General features: G+C 42.9%; 1 protein-coding gene across 1 annotated transcript in view; it reads left to right on the top strand.

Moving 5' to 3' along the window:
• SNX30 (sorting nexin family member 30) overlaps positions 1 to 18,550 on the top strand; it is a gene marked incomplete in the record, with an annotated part of 1,404,645 nt that overhangs the window by 347,690 nt on the left and 1,038,405 nt on the right. The window contains 1 exon segment of the mRNA XM_044061022.1: positions 16,973 to 17,161. Within this exon segment, the coding sequence (XP_043916957.1) occupies positions 16,973 to 17,161 (189 nt within the window).

The following is an 18,550-nucleotide window of genomic DNA, read 5'->3' as shown; positions in this document are numbered from 1 at the left end:
TACAGTGCATTAGTGTATGATTCGGCGGTCATGCAACTATTCTCCATTTGCATGGGTGCTGTGAAGTTGGCCACCTCTGCTTTTAGGAGCCCAAAGTTAGTTTGGAGAAGTTTTTCATGGTAGTTACCTTTGTGTGTGGGGTGGGAGGGATGTGGATTTCCAAGGTGATTAGTTTGTGGTCGGATCTAACCAGGGAGGAGTTGACTATTGATGTAGAGCAACAGTCGCCCATGATAGTAATGACCAAGTCAAGGATGTTGCTACCTCTAGTGGAGGTAAGTACGAGCTGGTCCAGAGCATTGGAACTGATGAATTCTAGAAAGCATTGGGTACGTGTATTAGTACAGGAGTAGTTTTCCCAGTTAATGGAGAGGACGTTGAAGTCACCCAGTGTGTGTGTTAGGTTGGACCCTAATATTTTCCAGGGTGCTTAGGAACGTGGAGTGTGAGTCTTGGGACATGGTTGGGGACCTATAGCAGGCTGAGGCCTGAATCGCTGTTTTACCCAGTGTTAGCTGCACCTGAAGTATCTCAGATGTGTTATGTTGGGCAACCAGTCTGGAGGTGTGCGCATCTTTTATGAATATGGAAACACTACCACCTTTGGAGCTTTGGTCCAAGTTCTGGGGCCAAAAGGTGTTGAATGAGTTATAGCCTGGTAGTGCAGGGGTGCTTTCTGCTGCCTTGAACCAGGTCTCTGTTACAGCACAAATCTCTGATGTTCTTCGTGTTTCACTGTTGCAGTCATCACATTTGGGTTATCTGCCTGCAGGTAGCACTCAGTCGGCCTGAATACCAGAGTCTTGGGATTTCTGTGCCGGATGCTGTCACTTCTTCCATGATGTCAGGTAGTCAGTGGTATAAAACATGCAGCCGACGCCATTACATCAGCTTTTCTTGCCATGTAGTGTCTGGAGCAGAAGCAGTTCGCAAGTGCCGGTCGGCTGCGTCCTGAAACTTTTGTTGTAGAGTTTCAGACCTGAAGTCTTCTAAAAGATAAGTACTTAGTTAGGGATCCTTTTTTCTTGCTCTAACCGATGTCAGAAAAAGTTAAAAATTGTCTTGCCTGTGGAAAGCAAATACCTCACAAAGAGATTTTCATTCTTACTGTGTCACCTGTTTAGGCCCAGACCACGATGTTCTTCGCTGTCAATTTTGTGCCTTGTTCAACACCCAAACTATTAGTCATTGGACTATTTTTGTCACTAAATTCTTTCGCTCTCATTCTCCGTATTCCGAAATGGCTTCAATAAGCTATCCATCTACCGATCTTCTGAAAAAACGTAAGGATAAAGATGGAGACGGGTCGCATAGGTCCAAAACTGCCAACTATGCTTCCATTAAGCTAGTCGCCAGTACTCGGGGGCTTTTGCAGCCCCTTATACCCACTTCTATAGATTCGCAGGCCTGTACTAAGACCCATTTGGAATCCGGTATGCCACAAGATACATCTTAGACTATCGAACCTGCGGATGTGTCTACCTTGGACTGGTCCGGAGCCGCTATGCAGGCACAGTCTTCTGAGGATGTATTCAGGCCTTCTGATTTTCATATTAAACCGACGACTTTGTTTCAAACCAAAAATACCGAATTTCTCCGGTCCAGAGTTCGCACTATGCCTAGGAAAATGACGACCAAAGCGCATTCTCAGGCACACATGCCTCAGAAACAAATGCTTAGAATGGCTGAAGATCTTATTACTTCAATTAGGGGAAGCCAACCTTCCCCCTCAAAAAGACAAAGAACTGATTTTCCTTCTGATTCTTCAGTTCACGAGTCTGTTGACTCTGATCCTTCTGATTACCAGGGCATAACCCTTATCTACCTATGAGGATTCTGATGCAGAGGATTCCATTCCCTCTGCTTCCCCACTGAAAGATTTTTTTCTTTTGGTGAAACCCTGCATACCCTTGGAGAGCATTTCTGCTGGGAGTGCCAGAACTACCCTCAGTCCAAAAAGAGACTCAACACAGGCCTCTAGCTATCCGTCTGGTTTTGGAAATTGTAGATTGTCTTCTTGGAATCCAGCCTTACCCTTGATACTTTGCCTCCAGCTCCCAGGAAACTTGATGGGTACTACGGAGTATCTGACTCCCACAAATTCCTCTCTAAGAATAATACTGCAGATCCAGAGACCATTTCTCAGGGTCCTAAAGGCATTAAGGCTACAACAGCCAAAAACCCTACCCATTCGGACAGGGAATCTAGGGCTTTAGACAGATAGGGTAAGAAGGTATACAATCTGCTACTATTGCCATCAGGGCTTTAAATTGCCAGTTTCATATGTTAAATTATCAGCAACATATTATGGAGCTAATTAAAAAGAAAATTATGTTGATTCCTGAAGTGCAGAACATAAAGATTTACAAGAGTTAATGCATTCTGCTAACCAAGTTGGAAAACATACTTTGTAATGTGGTTTTGATGCCTTAGAAGCATCTTGCAGGGCTGCTGTCTCTGGGTCTGTTCTTAGAAGGCATGCTTGGCTTAAGGAACAAATCTTGCCAGACCATGTCAAAGCAAAATTACTAGATGCACTATTAAACCAAGAACTCCTGTTTGGCAATAAAGCAGAAGTCGTCCTCAAAAAGATGGAGGGAAAAGCTAAATCTATGCAACTGTTAAAAATTTCCTACAGGTACAGACTCTTAGATTCAGTAGGCATTGACCTTCTAAAAACTGGTCCTTTACAGTCCCTCCCAGACCTTCTCATTCCAAACCCAGGGGCAGCAGACTACCAAGATTACAGTCTCAGTGTATGCACAGATCTAAGCAATGGAGTGCTCCCACCTCTAAAACGGGGAGTAGTAAGCCACTATACCATGGTAAAATCTCGCAATGACTTATCCTGAACTCTTCCAAGCCTTGCCCAAGTACTTGCACCCTTAGGAGGAAAACTTGCCCTGCATGCAAAAGACTGGGAGTACATCACACAGGACAGATGGGTGTTGAACATTGTATCCCAGGGATACCGATTCTACTTCCACTCACTGCCAACCCCAAGCGGATGGCCAGACCGCCCCACAAACCAGTAGGCAGAGGCCCAAAAGCAAGTACTTCCTCTTCTCAGTATCAAGGCTATTCAACCTGTCCCAGCAGAGCAAAGGGGACAAGGTTTTTACTCCAGACTGTTTCTGGTGCCCAGAAAAGAAAACTCTTGGTGCTCTGTCCTGGATCTGTTTATTCTCAACACCTTCCTAGTGGTTCCAAGATTCAAAATGCTAACTCTCCAACAGCTGCTTCCCTGTGCTAGCCAAGGACTCCTGGCTAGCAACCCTAGACTTAAAAGAAGCTTATGTGCATGTCCCTGTAAGAGAATCTTGCAGGAAATGTGTGTTTCAGAGCAGGCTCTATGCACTATCAGTTCTCTGCACTTCTCTTTGGCTTATCTACTGCGCCCAGGGTATTCGCAAAATGCCTGGCTCCAGCCATTGCATATTGCTGTCAGAGGAATATTCAAATTTACCCATACTTGGATAATTGCCTGATTTCAGGCAGACAGTCAGGAGTTGCTACTCCAGCACCTGACATTTTGTAAAGAGACTTCTTACTTCACTGGGGTATACCATCAATGAAAAGAAATCACATCTGGTACCCAGCCAACAGATTGTATTCCTGAGAGCAAGCTTGAACACAACTTCCCAGATGGCATTCCTCACTCCAGAAAAACAAATTTATTTGACAAACTACTTCAATCTACTGGCCACCAAAGCCCAGTTATCTGCAAGAAGAATACTGCAAGCCCTAGGGTTCATGACTTCTTGCATTCTACTAATTCCATATGCAAGACTGCATATGAGGAAACTTCAATGGTACTTAAAGTCTCTGGTGCCAACATTCTCAGGACCTGGAAACAATGATTCCTATCATTCCTTGCCTAAGGGCAGAATTTCTATGGTGGGTAGAGGCCTGCTACCACAACAACGGATTCCCTTTCACTCAACCCCCTGCCGCCCAAACCCTAACAGACACATCAGACTATGCATGGGGGGGCTCACATGGCTGGACAATGCATTCAGGGCAAATGGAGCCCAAAGCAAATGCACCTGCATATCAATCAAAAAGAAATGTTAGCTGTACAGAATGCTCCGACAGTTATACTTCCAGGGCAACTATTGATAAAGACAGACAACACCATAGTTATGTGGTACGTAAACAAGCAGGGGGGGAACCCATTCCTACCCACTGTGCAGATTAGCCATGGCTCTGTGGAACACAGCCTTGAGCAATCAAGTCCACCTGTGAGTTCAATTCCTGCCAGGCAAACTAAATTCACTGGCAGGTGGCTTAAGCAGAAATCTAATGGACCCACATGAGTGGAAACTGGAACCCAAATCATTCAAGCTTCTGATTGACAGGTGGGGGGCACCAGAGGTGGACCTCTTTGCTTCCCCTCAGAACTATCAATTGTGCAAATATTGCACCAGAACTCCACACAGCCAAGCATGGAAAGTGGATGCCCTGTCCTTTACATGGGAAAACCTCTCAATCTATGCTTTTCCCCCTCTGCCCCTCCTCTCAAAGGTTCTGCTAAAGATCAAACAGGACAAGCCAAGGACGATACTGATTGCATCAGACTGGCCACGCCAGCACTGGTACCCACTTTTGTGCAGTCTGACAGTACTGCCACCATGGCACCTGCCTCAGACCCCCCTCCCTGCTCTCCCAGCAGGAGGGCCAGATTTTGCATCCTCTGCTACAAATCCTGAACCTAGCAGCCTGGCTTATCCTCTGAACTCACCAGCAACCCTCAGTAAACCGGTGCTGGATGTCATCCTTGAGGCAAGGAGGCCTAGTACTAGAAAATCCTATTCAGAAAAGTGGAAAAGATACTGTTCTTGGAACCAGTCTCAAGGAATGGACACGACGACGCCCAGCCTAACTCATATACTAGATTACTTAACAGAAACGCTCCACAAAGGCCTATCCTTCTCTTCAATTAAGATTAATGACTCTGCCATCTCAGCTCATTATAATACTGAGCCACCCGTCTTCTCTCATCCTCTAGTCCACAGTTCCTGAGAGGAGCCAACAATTTAGGACCCCCCCCCCCCAGGAGAGCTCCCACTCCAGCCTGGGACCTTAACTTTGTATTGGAAAAACTCACGCTTCCACCCTTTGAACTTGCTGCTTCAGCAGAGTTAAAATTCTTCTCCTGGAAAACAGCTTTACTTCTAGCCTTAACTTTGTATTGGAAAAACTCACGCTTCCACCCTTTGAACTTGCTGCTTCAGCAGAGTTAAAATTCCTCTCCTGGAAAACAGCTTTACTTCTAGCCATCACTTCAGCAAGAAGAGTGTCTGAATTGCAGGCCCTTATGACTGTGGAATCATTCATTATCTTCCATGCGGACAGAGTTTCCCTCAGGACAACCCATCATTTATGCCCAAAGTGGTATCTAGTATGGCTTTAAACCAATCCATTCATTTGCCAACCTTTTTCCCTAATCCTCAGAATAAAGGGGAAAGGATCCTGCACTCCCTGGACATGCATAGGCAGCTTAGGTTCTGTCTGGACAGGACTAAACCTTTCAGAAAATCTGACCAGCTGCTAGTCAGCTTTGCTACAGGGGCAGAGGGCAAGGCCATTTCAAAGCAAACAATTTCTAAATGGATAGCACACTGCATCCATTTCTGCTACAAACACCATGGGAAACCTACCCCATAGTGGATCAGAACACATTCCACTAGGGCTACCTCAATCTCTACAGCATTTCTCATGGGAGTCCCTACCAGGGACATACTGGAAGCTGCAACCTGGAGCTCTGTACACACCTTCACCAAGCATTACCACTTGCCTATCTTTTCTAAATCCAGAGCTGGATTTGCCATAGCAGTCTTACAAGGCTTGCTTGCTAGCCCTAATGCTTCTTGACTGCCTCCACCCATCCTCAGCTTTGGGAATCAACCTAAATGCGATGACTGCAGCAGTGAAACATGAAGAACATAGTACAGTTGTGTACACTTACCATAAATGTAGATGTTCGAGTGTATTCACTGTTGCAGTCCTGGTTACCCTCCCTCCAGCCCCCTGACTTCTCTATACTTCTACCTATTCTTTTTTCTTGTTTGGCCATATCTTATAACATTGGTATTTACTTTCTACTGGGGGTGTTCCACACCATGTAATTCCTTCCTATTGTGGGAGCTCCTGACATCTGGGGCAAGAAAAACTGATGTAATGATGGCTGCATGTTTTATACCCCTGACGACCTGACGTCATGGAAGAAGCGACAGCATCCGACGCAGAAATCCCAAGACTCTGGTATTCAGGCCGACTGAGGGCTACCTGCAGGCAGATAATTCAAATGTGATGACTGCAACAGTGAATACACTAGAACATCTACATTTATGGTAAGTGTACACAACTGTACTTTTTCCATTTTAAGGAGTGCTTTGAGCGAGTGCATTTTGAGATTTAGACTTGTAGCATGGAGCAAGCATGACTCTCGGATTGCATTTGTTTGCAACTGTTATGGTGGTAATTTGGTCTTTGGAACACTGCCTAAAAAGGCACTGTAGGGGTGGCAAGAGCCTTGGCCAGTATCTGGAAGCCCAGGGGTAACAGATGCAGGCCATCTCTGACAAAGCATCGAGGTCTGTCAGTCATGTCATCCCATGCAGACATACTGGATCCCCTTAGAATGACACCAGAAACTTAGCCAATTGTTGAAATCAATAATTTTCTGCTTGTACTGTGATATCGTTCTGGGTGATGGTAGGATGCTGCTCAGGGCTAGGGTCATACCCGACTGGGCTACATAATCCAAGAGCCCCTCCATGTCTCTTCATGTAGTCCATGGAGGTATGTCTTAGAGGTCATTCGCACCCACATGTACAATGACAGAGTCATATTTGTACCTGTTGTTGAGGGATCCGAGTACATGCATTATGTGGTGGATCCTGGCACCTGACAGGCAGCTGACTGTTACTTTCTCCTTATTCAACCTAGTGAGTGGGACATCAGTGTGCCTCGCTATCGAGTCACCTATGACTAGTGTGTTGGGCATGCTGTTTTGCCTTGGATGCTTTGGTTGAGTGGCACACTGTTTAGGAGAGTTGCGTGTCTCGTCATTAGTGGTTGTGGTGGTCGGGTACATTTCTGCCTTGGAGGTCTGTGCTGTTTGTGTAGACTTTTATTGAGAGCCTCCGCGAAGGTGGGTGTGTGGTTTGTATTTTTATGTGAAGGCAGTGCTGGGGTGTGTTCTAGAGGGTTGTGTGTTCCATGTGATGTGGTGCAAGTGTTGTCCTTCTCCTGTTGACCAGCTATTCCAGTCATGGCTGGAGAGTGCGTGGCCTCCAATTTGGATATATAAATGCATCTCTCACAAGTCTGAGTGTTGGGAGGTAAAAGTAAAGGGTTGTCAGTGTACATGAGACAGTTGCTACATTGCCTCAGGATGCCGAAGTTCACCAGGTTAATAGGAGGAAGGACTAGGAACTGACCTTTAGACATGCCTGGAGAGGTGGGCATCAATAAATACTGCAGCTGTTTCCTTGTAGAATGTTTAGTGCTGGTAGCACTTTTGTGTGCTACAGTAATTGCTACAAGAAGTCTGGTAAAGTGCTAAACTAATAAGCTAGTAAAAGTGCAAGAGAGGAGAGAACTAGCAGATCTAAGGGAAAAATCTAAGCGCAGACTTTGGCACCGCTTAGAAACATACAAACAGTCCCTGATACAGCAAATTTATATCTGGACTAGATTAGTTATAGTAAAGGTGGGCAATGAGCGCAGGCATGGACTTTTATTCCAGAAAGTTGAAAGAGATGGCAAAAACTGCCCAAGCGGGCAATAAGCTACTATTTCTGGGCCAGAAACCACTCCACTTGTGGTAGATAGGCTACCTAGTGCTTACCACTCCCACTGATAAGTTTGAAGGCTTCCCTCCATCACAGAAGGCTTTGAGGGCTCAGAAGCTTATAAACAGTCCTGGATACTGCAAATCTGTACCTGGATTAGACTAGTTACAGGAAAGGCAGGAAACGAGCTTAAATGCGGGCTTTTAAACCGGAAAGATGAAAGAAATGGAAAAACTGCCCAAACGGCCAATAATCTACGATTTCTGGGCCAGAGACCACTCCTCTTGTGGTAGGTAGGCTACCTAGTGCTTACCACTCTCGCTGATAATGGCCTTGAAGCCCCCTCAAGCGGACTTCCACTCTTGAACTGGCCTAGGGAATTGGATTCCTCAGATGAGGATTTGGATTCTGAGGAAGAATCTGTGCTGTATTCTTCCCAAATGCCTTTCCCAAGTAGACTGTGGTTTGGGGGAAGAGGATTCTTTTGAGTCCAGACTACCCCTTGGAAGAGTTGCCCTTTGGGGATACTGTTGTCTGCATGATGGACTATTTTAAGTGGTATTATTCCTAGGTGTCTCACATTCAAAAGGGGTACTATGAACTCCTTCAAGTGGAGTCTCCTAAACCATCAGCTGTCCCTCCTGTTCTGGCTGCCCTTTTGGATAGTTTTCCTTCGCCTCTGTAGCCCCTGACCCTCAGCCTCCTCCTGCTCCTAAAAAGCCTGATAGGTTTTCCAAGGTGCCTGAGGACTGCAGGTTTTTATGATCCTCCTGTGGCATCTGTTTCTTCTGACAAACTGTCCAAGTTGTTGACATTTGTTAAGCTTCTTCCTTCTGATAAGGATAGTTGAGCTATGGAAAGGTTGGGCGAGAAAGTCTGTATGGCTGTCATCTTGTCCTTTTCAAGGCCTTTAACTACCAGACTGATATGATCAGGTATGTTTTGGACCTCCTTTCCCAGGTTTCTAAAGTAGTATATGACTTTCCTGACTTTGAAGTGAGGGCTTCTACTCTTTCATTGTTAAGGTTTTCTCAAATTGCTTGTCACCGTATAAAATGCAGATGACTACTCTTCCCGGGCTGTTGCCTTTGATACAATGATGAGGCATTATTCCTGGCTATGTCTTCAGGCTTTGCCTGATGATATCAAGGCCAAGCTTTTGGATGCACCTCTGAATAACCTAATACATTAGAATGAATATTGTTCTATTAATAGTAATGTAATGTAACCCTACATATATGTAAATGTAGTTCAATGTAAATGTAATGCAAATGCAATGCAATGCAACTATTCTTGTGGAACTTTCTCCCCGGGCCTCCACTGAAAATGGGCCGACTTAGCCTAGTGGAATATCCCAGTCAACAAATGCAAATAATAATAATAACCAAAATATTTTTGGACTGCTGCTGCTGACTTATTCAAGTCTGTCCTGGATAAGGCTAAGGCCTTGCAGGAACTTAAGCATATATTTGTCTCCCTATTCCTAAGTTTCAGAAGAACTATCCTTCCAGTTCTGCCTTTGTTCATAGACAGACTTGCTCCCATCTTAAGGGTAAGAAGAGTTCTAGGTGCGTTTCTTCTGCTAAGTTTACTCAGACTTTTTTCTCTCAGAAGCCTTCGTTTCAGGTTAAGCCTGATTCTGTTTGACATTTGGCCTTCCCTTTCCATCAGCTAAGTCCCCTTGTCCCTTCTCACTTTCCTTGTCTCTTCCAAATTGGCTTCGGATCACCTCAGATTCATGAGTTCTGTTCATTTATCGTCTGGGTTATTTAATGGTTTGGAAGTCCCTTCCTCCTTTTTTTGGACATTCCTTAACATCCTTGAGAACTGCTTCCTCATTTTTAGAGGTTCTGCAATCTCTGTTGGATAAGGGGTCAGTTCAGCTGGTTCCTCCCACCCTGGTGGGAAAGGGGTTTTACACCAGAATGTTTTTGGTTCCCCTGAAGGAGGATAAATGGAGACCACCAATACTTGGTCTTTCTGTAATACCTTTCTCAAGATTGAAGGCCAGTGACCCCAAACAGACTTTATTCAAATCTTAGCTCCTCAGCTTAAAAGCCTTCACAGAGATTCACTGGGCTTTGGTTGTATTTCAGTTTTTTAGTTTATTTTAGTTTATGTATAGTTGTTTTACCTTTCTCAAGATCCATTCTTTTTAATGTTGGCCCTTCAAACCTAGTTTCATCACCTGCTTCCCAGGCCTTTCTGGTGTCACTGGATCTCAAAGATGTATACCTTCACTTCTCCATTCATCCTCTTTTCAGGAAATTTTTACATTTCTCTCTTTTTTTTTTTTCATTAAATTTTCACTTCTCTGCTTTGCCCTTTGGCCTTTCTACTGCCCCAGGGTTATTCATCAAATGCCTCATTCCTGTCATTGCCTTTTGCAAGATTTGAGGTATTCAGATTTTTTCCCTGTCTAGATGATCTGCTTATTTAAGCTCCTTCTCCCAGCAGTCTGTTACAGGATCTCCAGTTTACCACTTGTCTTTTACACACACTAGAATTTACCTTAAACCTCCAGAAATCAGTTTTGATGCCTTGTATGGATAACCTTTTTCCAGTCTCCTATTCCTCTGTCACGACCAATGAATTTTTCAGGTTCCTGGGATTCACATCTTCCACCATTTCTATGCTGCTTTTTGTGAGGCTTCGTATAAGGAAATTTCAGTGGTGGCTCAAATCATTGCGACTCTAGCATTACCCCCCCCCCCCCGAAGTTTTTGGTTCCTCCTTTTCCCTATCTCAAACTTTAACTTCACTGTTGAATTCATCAACTGTCTCTCTCTCTCTCAATCCAAGGCTTCCTTTTTTTTCAGCCTCCATTTCCGAGGTATCTGGCCTCCTCATCAGAGGTTGGATCATATCAGCACTCTGATTTTGCTTCTGCAAGCTTTTTTATCTCTCTTTCATCCTGGGACACTCAGTCTTCACTGACAGTCCCACAGTGATATGTCAACAAGTCAGACTGACTGTTCAGTTTGGGATCTAGCTATGAGTGTCAAATGAGACTTCAGGCAGTTTATATTCCTTCTGAAAACAGTCTAGTGGCAGACTGAGCAGGTCCACAACACAAACTTATGAGTGGATGCATCTCAGAGATGTGATCCTGGACATTGTCCATCAGTGAGGTATTCCTCGGGTAGATCTCTTCCCCTCCCCTCTGAACAGACAACGTCCTCTGTTTTGTTCCAGAGTTCTAAGTCCTCTGACTTGGAAAGTGGGTGCCCTGCCTTCTTCCTTGGAAGGGGATGTTTCTTTATGCTTTCCTCTACTTCCTGTATGACCACGGGTTCTGCACAAGATCAGGCAGGACTCTCTCAGAATATTAATGGTGACTCCCTTTTGACCCAGACAACATTGGTTCCCCCTTCTCTCTCATTTGGTCAGAGGCAATTAGTAGATATTTTCACACAAGACAAGGGGTGTCTTATCAATCCTTGCTTGTCCACTCTTCACGGGACAGTGTGTGGTTAGGGTTTTGATCCCTTTTAGGCACCTCTTTTCTGAGGACATGCTTTGGGTTCTGCAGAAGGCCTGGAAACCCACTATCAGAAACTCCTATATTTCCAAATGAAAAAGCTTTTCTGTCTGGTGCCTCTCTCGCCAATTTGATCCCCTATCTTTGGAGGGGACTCTGGTTCTCTTATTTGTGTGATCTGTTCTATGCTGGGTTGGAATATTCTTCAGTTAAAACTTAGCCATCCGCAGGTTCTGCTTGTCTGCCCTTGACTCCTCCTCTGGCTTCTAGGTTTGAGGTCAAGCAATTTCTTAAAGGTGTTTTTCATATCAGGCCCCCTGGTAAGCCTGTTCCACCTTCTTGGGACCTCAGTGTTTGCTTGAAAATTTGACTCTGGGTCCTTTTGAGTCTGCTTCAGCTTAGTTTCAACATTGTATTTGGAAGACTGTTTTTATGGCTTATGGCTCTTACTTTGCCAAAAGATTGTCTTAACTTCAGGCTCTCATGGCTATTCTCCCTTTTTTTAGTTTTTCAGAGACTCTCTCTCTCTACACTAATCCACCTTTTATGCCCATGATAGTTAATGAGTTGTCACTTAATCTGTTAATCTTCCTTCCCTGCAGTCTGCCTGTGAGAAGCTTCCTCGCACGTTGTATCTGCATATACAGCTCTGGTATTACCTAGATAAAACTAAAGTTGCTTATAAATCTGAACAAGATTTGTTTCATACCAGGACTTTGGGTTTGGCTGATTTTAAGCAAACTGTTTCCTCCTAGATTTCTAAAGCCATCTCCTTTGTTCTTTTCATGGCACATCTCTTTCCTCATGTGCAAAGGCACATTCTGCTAGGGCAGTTGCCTCCTCTGGTGCCTTTTTCAAGAGTCTGGATACCAGTTCTATCCTTGAGGCCGCTATTTGGTCATCTTATACTTTCTGTAAGCATTGCAAGTTGGATGTATTTGCAGGGCTATCCTGCATGAGTTTGTGGAAGCTGCCTCTCTGCCTTCTTCCTCCCTGGGTTCCTCTTGAGTTCTTGTCCTCTCTCCCTCTTAGGTGATGAGTACTGCAACAGTGATATGGAAGGACATAGTACAGTTGTGTATAATCTCACCATAACAGTAGATGTCGTCCTTTTCACTATTGCAGTATTTGGTCCCTCCCTCCCTCCCTCTCTGTCCTGTGTTCTGGTTGCCCTCCTGGCCGAGGGGCCCTTCTCCCTTTATTTTTCCTTTTGGGCATTCTGGTCCTCCTGGGGCCTTTTCATTTCTGAGTGATTATGTCCATGCATCACCTTTATGCCCTTTGTCTTGTGCAAGGAGCATGTGTGTGACATAGGCACCTATAAGAGCTGAAGGCTTTGGCATACTGGCCAGATATTGGGCTATCCTTGCCAGGAGGTCCCTTAGGTGAAGAATACCTGCAGCAGTGAAGAAAAGGACATCTACTGTTATGGTAAGATTTTTACAGAACTGTACTGTCTCATCAGTTCAGCCATTAATATATGTAACAACAGTTCTCCAAGCTGTGATAGTTCCAGAAGTGCAATCATCATCAGGAAGCCTAGATTTACTACAAGTAATGCTAAGCGAATCCTGCAAGTTTTGACATGAGAAACACAGAATACCAGTGTTATCAGGTGTTGCCTTTAAATATACATATCATTTAGTACACTGCACAAGGTACTTGTGCTTTAGCAAATATTTAATGGCGTGCTCATTTAAGGAATCCATTTTCAGCTGCAAATGAATAAAGAATTCTATAAGAAAAAGGTAATAAATGTCAGTTACCACAGAATTCAAAGATATTTTAAATCAACTTTTATGAGAATAACCCCACAAGCAGTACACAATTAAATATTGAATGAAGTAAAGTAGTTGCTGTGACTGTACCAGTTGTGAAAGTTGCACAAAAGTTGGAATTCTTTTACTTCATACACAAATGTACGCAGTAGCTTCTCACTTATTGCTTACAGTCGCACCGCAGGCAACTGGATAATCACAAACCAACACAGGATTGGTTAGAGGAGCTCTGCGGTTTATTTAGCTTTTCTACTATGCCTGAGTGGGGAATTGTTAAAAGTTTTAGCTAGGTCAAGGTATACTGTGTGTACCATTTTGCCTTTATCCATTGCTTTGGTGACCTTTTAAAAAAAAATCAACAGGCTGAGTAAGCATTACCTGCCCTTGATGAATCCGCACTGAGACAGGTCCATTGTTTTGGAGGTTCTCTAGGTCCTGATTGATTAATTCCATGGTAAGTCATTCCATGGCTTTGCATATGATGCTGGTCAGACTTCTTGGTCTAGAATTGCTTTAGCTTGTAGAAGGTCATCCCTTATTCAGGAAGAAGATTATAGCTGTTCTCCATTTGCTTGATACAAGCCTTTTATGGAGGTGGGGAGCGAACAGTGTTAGGGGTGTGGCTAAATCATGCTTCATGCTATTTAGGATGCATCAGGGAATAATTTCAGGACCCATTGGTGCAGTATTTCAGCTTTTGATAGCACTTTTAGGACTTGGTCTTGTGTGATAGCCGGTGGCGAGGCAGTTTCAGGCAAATCTTAAGGACAGACGAAGGGAAGAGAAGGATAAAGTTGGCTAAATTTATTGGCCAGTAGGTTCTGCAGATCTATAGCCTCAGTGGGTAACATTGTTCACAATCAGCTCAGCACATTGCTGCATTTTGCTTTTGAGATTATGAACATAACTAAAAATTCCATATGATTGTCTTTGGCTTTAGCTATTTTAGCGTCAAGCTCAGCTTTGGTGGAGTGTATTAAGCTCTTGAGTTGTTTATTTCAGTGGCAAGGGCTATAACATTCTAGAAATTACTCTTTCAACTTACGGTAAAAATTATTTTCCATAAAACTTGTTGATAGTATGGTTCCACCATGTGGGTTAGTTTTTAGAATTTGCCCTGCACTTGTTATACTACAGGATTCAAGTGCATCCATGCAGCTGTTGCATGCTGGTGCAGTGTAGTGGTATACATTTCTATGTATTCAGTGGAGTAAACTGGGTTTGGTGGAGATTTCAAGCTTGCCAAAGTGTCATTTAAGAGGTAGGTATTTTTGTCTTAAATATATTTCTAAAGGTACTTTCTCTGGGATGGATCTCTAGTTTCATTTTTATTTGAAGGAGACTTTATGGTCAGACCTAACAAGTAATGAAGATAAGCAAGGGATGGTGCAAGATGCTCCTGCATTAGTAAGGACAAGATCCAAGATATTCCTTGTAGTGGGTACTCGGGCTAATTCTTCCAATGCATTGGTATTGACAAAGTCCAGGAATCTCTGTTCTTGTGCAGTAGTGATGGTGTAGGTTTCCTAGTCTATGGCTGGATAGTTTAGGTCACCTAGGAAAATGGTATTGGGTTTAATACTGAGTGATTCTAGTTACTGTAGATGTGTTGTATCTTTCTTTTGTCATAGAGGGAGTTCTGCAGTGAGCTAATATATGGTACTGGACCTTTCTGATGGTTATTTGGACATGAAAAAGCTCTAGTGCATCACGCTGCTTTACCATATGATGGATTATGTGTATTGTGATGGCGTTGGAGAGTTGGGATATGTGGTGTACTGCTGAAGGTTTTGGTGCTTGAGTTTTCTTTGTGTGAAATTTTTGCCTCCAGGGATATTGTATGTATGTATGTGTATCTTTTACACTGTTATGCTGTTTGAGTAGTAGATCATCAGACAGCATGAGACCATTCTTACACAGTCTCAAGATAACCATCTCAATCAGGCTGGCTAGAGAAGTTGTGGGGAAATGCTGGCCCATGATACCGACAGGAATGACTCTGGGTCACGAGTAACTATAATTGCTTGGAGTTTGGTTTTGGTGGACTTGCTACTGGATGTTTAAATTTCTATACAAACAGCCTGGAAACCTTGTTCTGCCATCAGGAAGAACAAATAAACTGATTATAGTACAAAAAAAAGGCTTGCACTGATTTTAGCATCAGTGTACTTAATATTGTGCATTTTTTATTGAAGATCTTTCAGCCAGGTGAGTAGTTTAAGGTGGAAGACTGCAAAGTGATACTTGTATGCTTATTGCCAATAGCCAGTAAACCGAGAGAGGGGATTATGTTGTCAAATTATCAAAAGGGTAATTGCAGTAACGGCCTTTTCTGATTTTCATAGTTAGTGTTGAGGCTAACTAACATCAGTCTCGGGTTTTAAGTTGTTTAACTGCTGTCAAATCAGAACATCAACAATCACAGTAATGAAGTTATCCAGATGCTGTAGGTTTCACGTTTGCATTCAGACCCTTGGTCCATATCCGTGATTTAAAATAATTTTTGGACTCTGTTTTTGTTAGCACAGTATTCTGGACACACATCAGATACTGTTGAATGTGTACTGTGTAAAGCTTCCAAAGGTGCAGCATGTTGTTTGAAGGCAAGACTTTGGTTGACCTATGATTGTAAATAGATAAAATATAGTATGCTCACACGTATTTTCTATATTGGATGGCTAATCTATATACCTTGAACTTGTACTGTAATTGCAAGTGATGTGGTAGATTTTAGAATAGGTAATGTTTATTAACATTCATTGTGTCCAAGACTTTTTTTTCTGTTTGCTTAGTAAAATGAATAGATTAGTCTTCACACATGTATGTTTATGATTAACATAACTTTCTTAATTTGTTAAAAAAATGCTGTGGTAGCTAAAATTTGCTATGCTGAGACTGGCTAATTTATGGATTTTAATTCAGATGATGTCTAGTACTGCAGCTTGTAGATGTGCAGTAGAAAAAACGCACCTTGTGACAATTTCATGCTATGTGCTAGATTTTTTAGGTTAATTTTAAACTCCAATAACATGTAAATTGTAGTGTTAAAACAAGTGTGAAGATGGAAGCAATGTTTCTGCAAAGCATTTTTTTTTGCCTGCTGATGTTTCAGCTCCCTCTCCCACAATATGTGACAGCTGCTGTTGTGGCGTGCCTGGAGGGTTTCCCTTCTGGGAAACCCCAGAGATATGGGGTCCCCAGTCTATGTATGAAGGTTTTAAGGGATGTAAACTGCTATGCCCAGTAAGTGGGCCAAGGCCAGGTGAAGAGCAGTCATACTACAGTTCACTTTTTTCCCCTTGAGTCCTACCTTCTGCTGACATCTAAGTGGGTATTGCAAAGGTGCTGCAAGGGAAATGCCCCTTTATGCATGATTGTGTTCCTTATTTGCTTCCCCATCTGCAGCAGCAATAGCTTTTTTCAAGGCCCTACTATCACCAGAGGTGCTGGTGAAAATGTTTTTCTCCTGCATGTCCTCCCCCAGAAGAGGCGAGCAGGACGATGCTTTGTCATTCCTTTTCCAGCGGGTCAACTCCACCAGGATCTCAAACCACTACAAACCCTGGTCACCTGGGTCGTAGTATGGCATTTATTTCTGTACATCAGTGGAGTTGGTTTAAGTGTCTGTTTTTTGAAGTAACTTTGTAAATGCTTAACCAGTTGGTAAAATTCGTTTAGAGTTTGGTAGTGCAGTCTGAAACCATGAAAAGCTGAATTTGTTTGAAGTGCTACATTTTCGTCCTGTTTAATTAATGTACTACTTACACATGCTTTTACTTTTAAAGGTCTAATGTGCTGTGAATGATTATGCATTACGTTAGAGACCAGGACTGCCATGACCAGAAAAGAAGAATTTTAAATCAGTTTTACACCTGTAGCCTCATTTTATTTCAAAGTATATTTTTCTCCCTCAGGATTTGAGTTTGCCTAACGGAACACCGGCAGACACATCCAGCCCTGCATCCTCTTCGTCACTCCTTAACAGGCTGCAGCTAGATGATGACCTGGATGGGGAGATGAGGGACCTCTTTGTTTCAGTTGATGATCCCAAGAAGCACGTATCCACAATGGAGACTTACATCTCTTACAGGGTCAATACAAAGGTAGCTATGACGTTCCAAGGAGAATTTTTTTTAATGTGTTAATGGTACGTTTGCTGTACATTGCACCACTTAGGACACATTCTCAGTAAGTATTGTAAACTGTAGCAGAGCAGTGTATCGTTAAGAAATTTTTTTTTCCTATTTGAAGTTTCATATGCATGCAACTTTGTTATAAAATATAGGTGTAGCTTTCAAAGTGTTTCAATAAGAGTATAGGTTTTTGATGGTGAACCTTGGTATATTGGCATGCTAGTAGTATATTTATGTGGAGAAAAAGGCAGTAGTAATTTGACTGCATCTGTACAAATTACATTAACAAAAGTGGCTTAAGTCTTTGTAGTTAATGCAACAGTTTTATAATCTGTAGGAGTTTAATATTTAGGGGACTGAGGTACAGTAGGAATGGTCCCATGGCAGAGAAGGAGTACTTGTCTGCTGTGCTGCCATCTTAGGTTGAAATTAGTGCCTTGGTGCTTGGGAAATATTGCCAGCATGGTATTCTGTATGGGGAGTGTAGCACTGAAGTCTATGATAATGTTAGTACTGCTGGTTTGGTACATTTAAAGTTACTTTAAACTTGCCACCATCTTGTTACTAACTGTTGGGATATGGGTAGGGTATTATAGCACTAACATCGAAGAGGAAAAGCTCTGGAACTGGCTACGTTGCAAGTGTGCATGAATGAGCATCTTGGCAGTTGGTGGATCTTTATTCAAAAAGATTCATTCATTCTTTCACTTTCCAGTATTTACTTTATCCTGTTCAGGATAATCGCGGAACCAGAGTACATCCTCAGCAAGCACTGTGTGAAAGTCAGATAATTAAAGCAAGCACTGAATCTAAGGCAGGAAATCAGTCATGGATGGAGCAAAAACTCCACTGCAGGACACAAGCATGTGTGCACTAAAACTCATTTCCCACTACAGGCATACCAGTTCAGATTTCAGATCTGAAAACCCCCATAGACAAGGGGGTGATGAGCAGACCTTGATCAAATGCATCCCAGGTGGGAACCAGACTGGAAAACCAAGCAGTTTGAGGCAATAGCACTAACAGCTGTACCACTGTGCTATGCGAACCCAAAATTTGTAGGTAAAGTTATGAATGCATTGTATACTAAAATAAGCACACCCTGACCTATGTCAGGAGTGAAGCATTAGGTAGATTTTGTTTCTGTTCTATGCATTTTCAGTTGCTGTTGTGCCACATAACATTTTAGTGTATTGCATCATCCAAGCCTATATTACTTAAAAAAATTTGACTTCAGAAGATCAAAGAAAAACTGTTTTGTTGCCTTTTTCTTCAGTAAACGATGTGGAAATGCAGTCTGCAATAACTTTTACTTCTAAAACAGTGGCAAACCCCCATGCCTTTTAAAAAATAGAAGTA

The sequence above is a fragment of the Protopterus annectens genome, chromosome 2.part0 (genome assembly GCF_019279795.1).
Source record: "Protopterus annectens isolate FY-2018-M chromosome 2.part0, PAN1.0, whole genome shotgun sequence".
Classification (NCBI taxonomy): Eukaryota; Metazoa; Chordata; order Ceratodontiformes; family Protopteridae; genus Protopterus; species Protopterus annectens.
The sequence above is the reverse complement of the archived record's forward strand: the minus strand, read 5'-3'. Positions and strand labels throughout refer to the sequence as shown.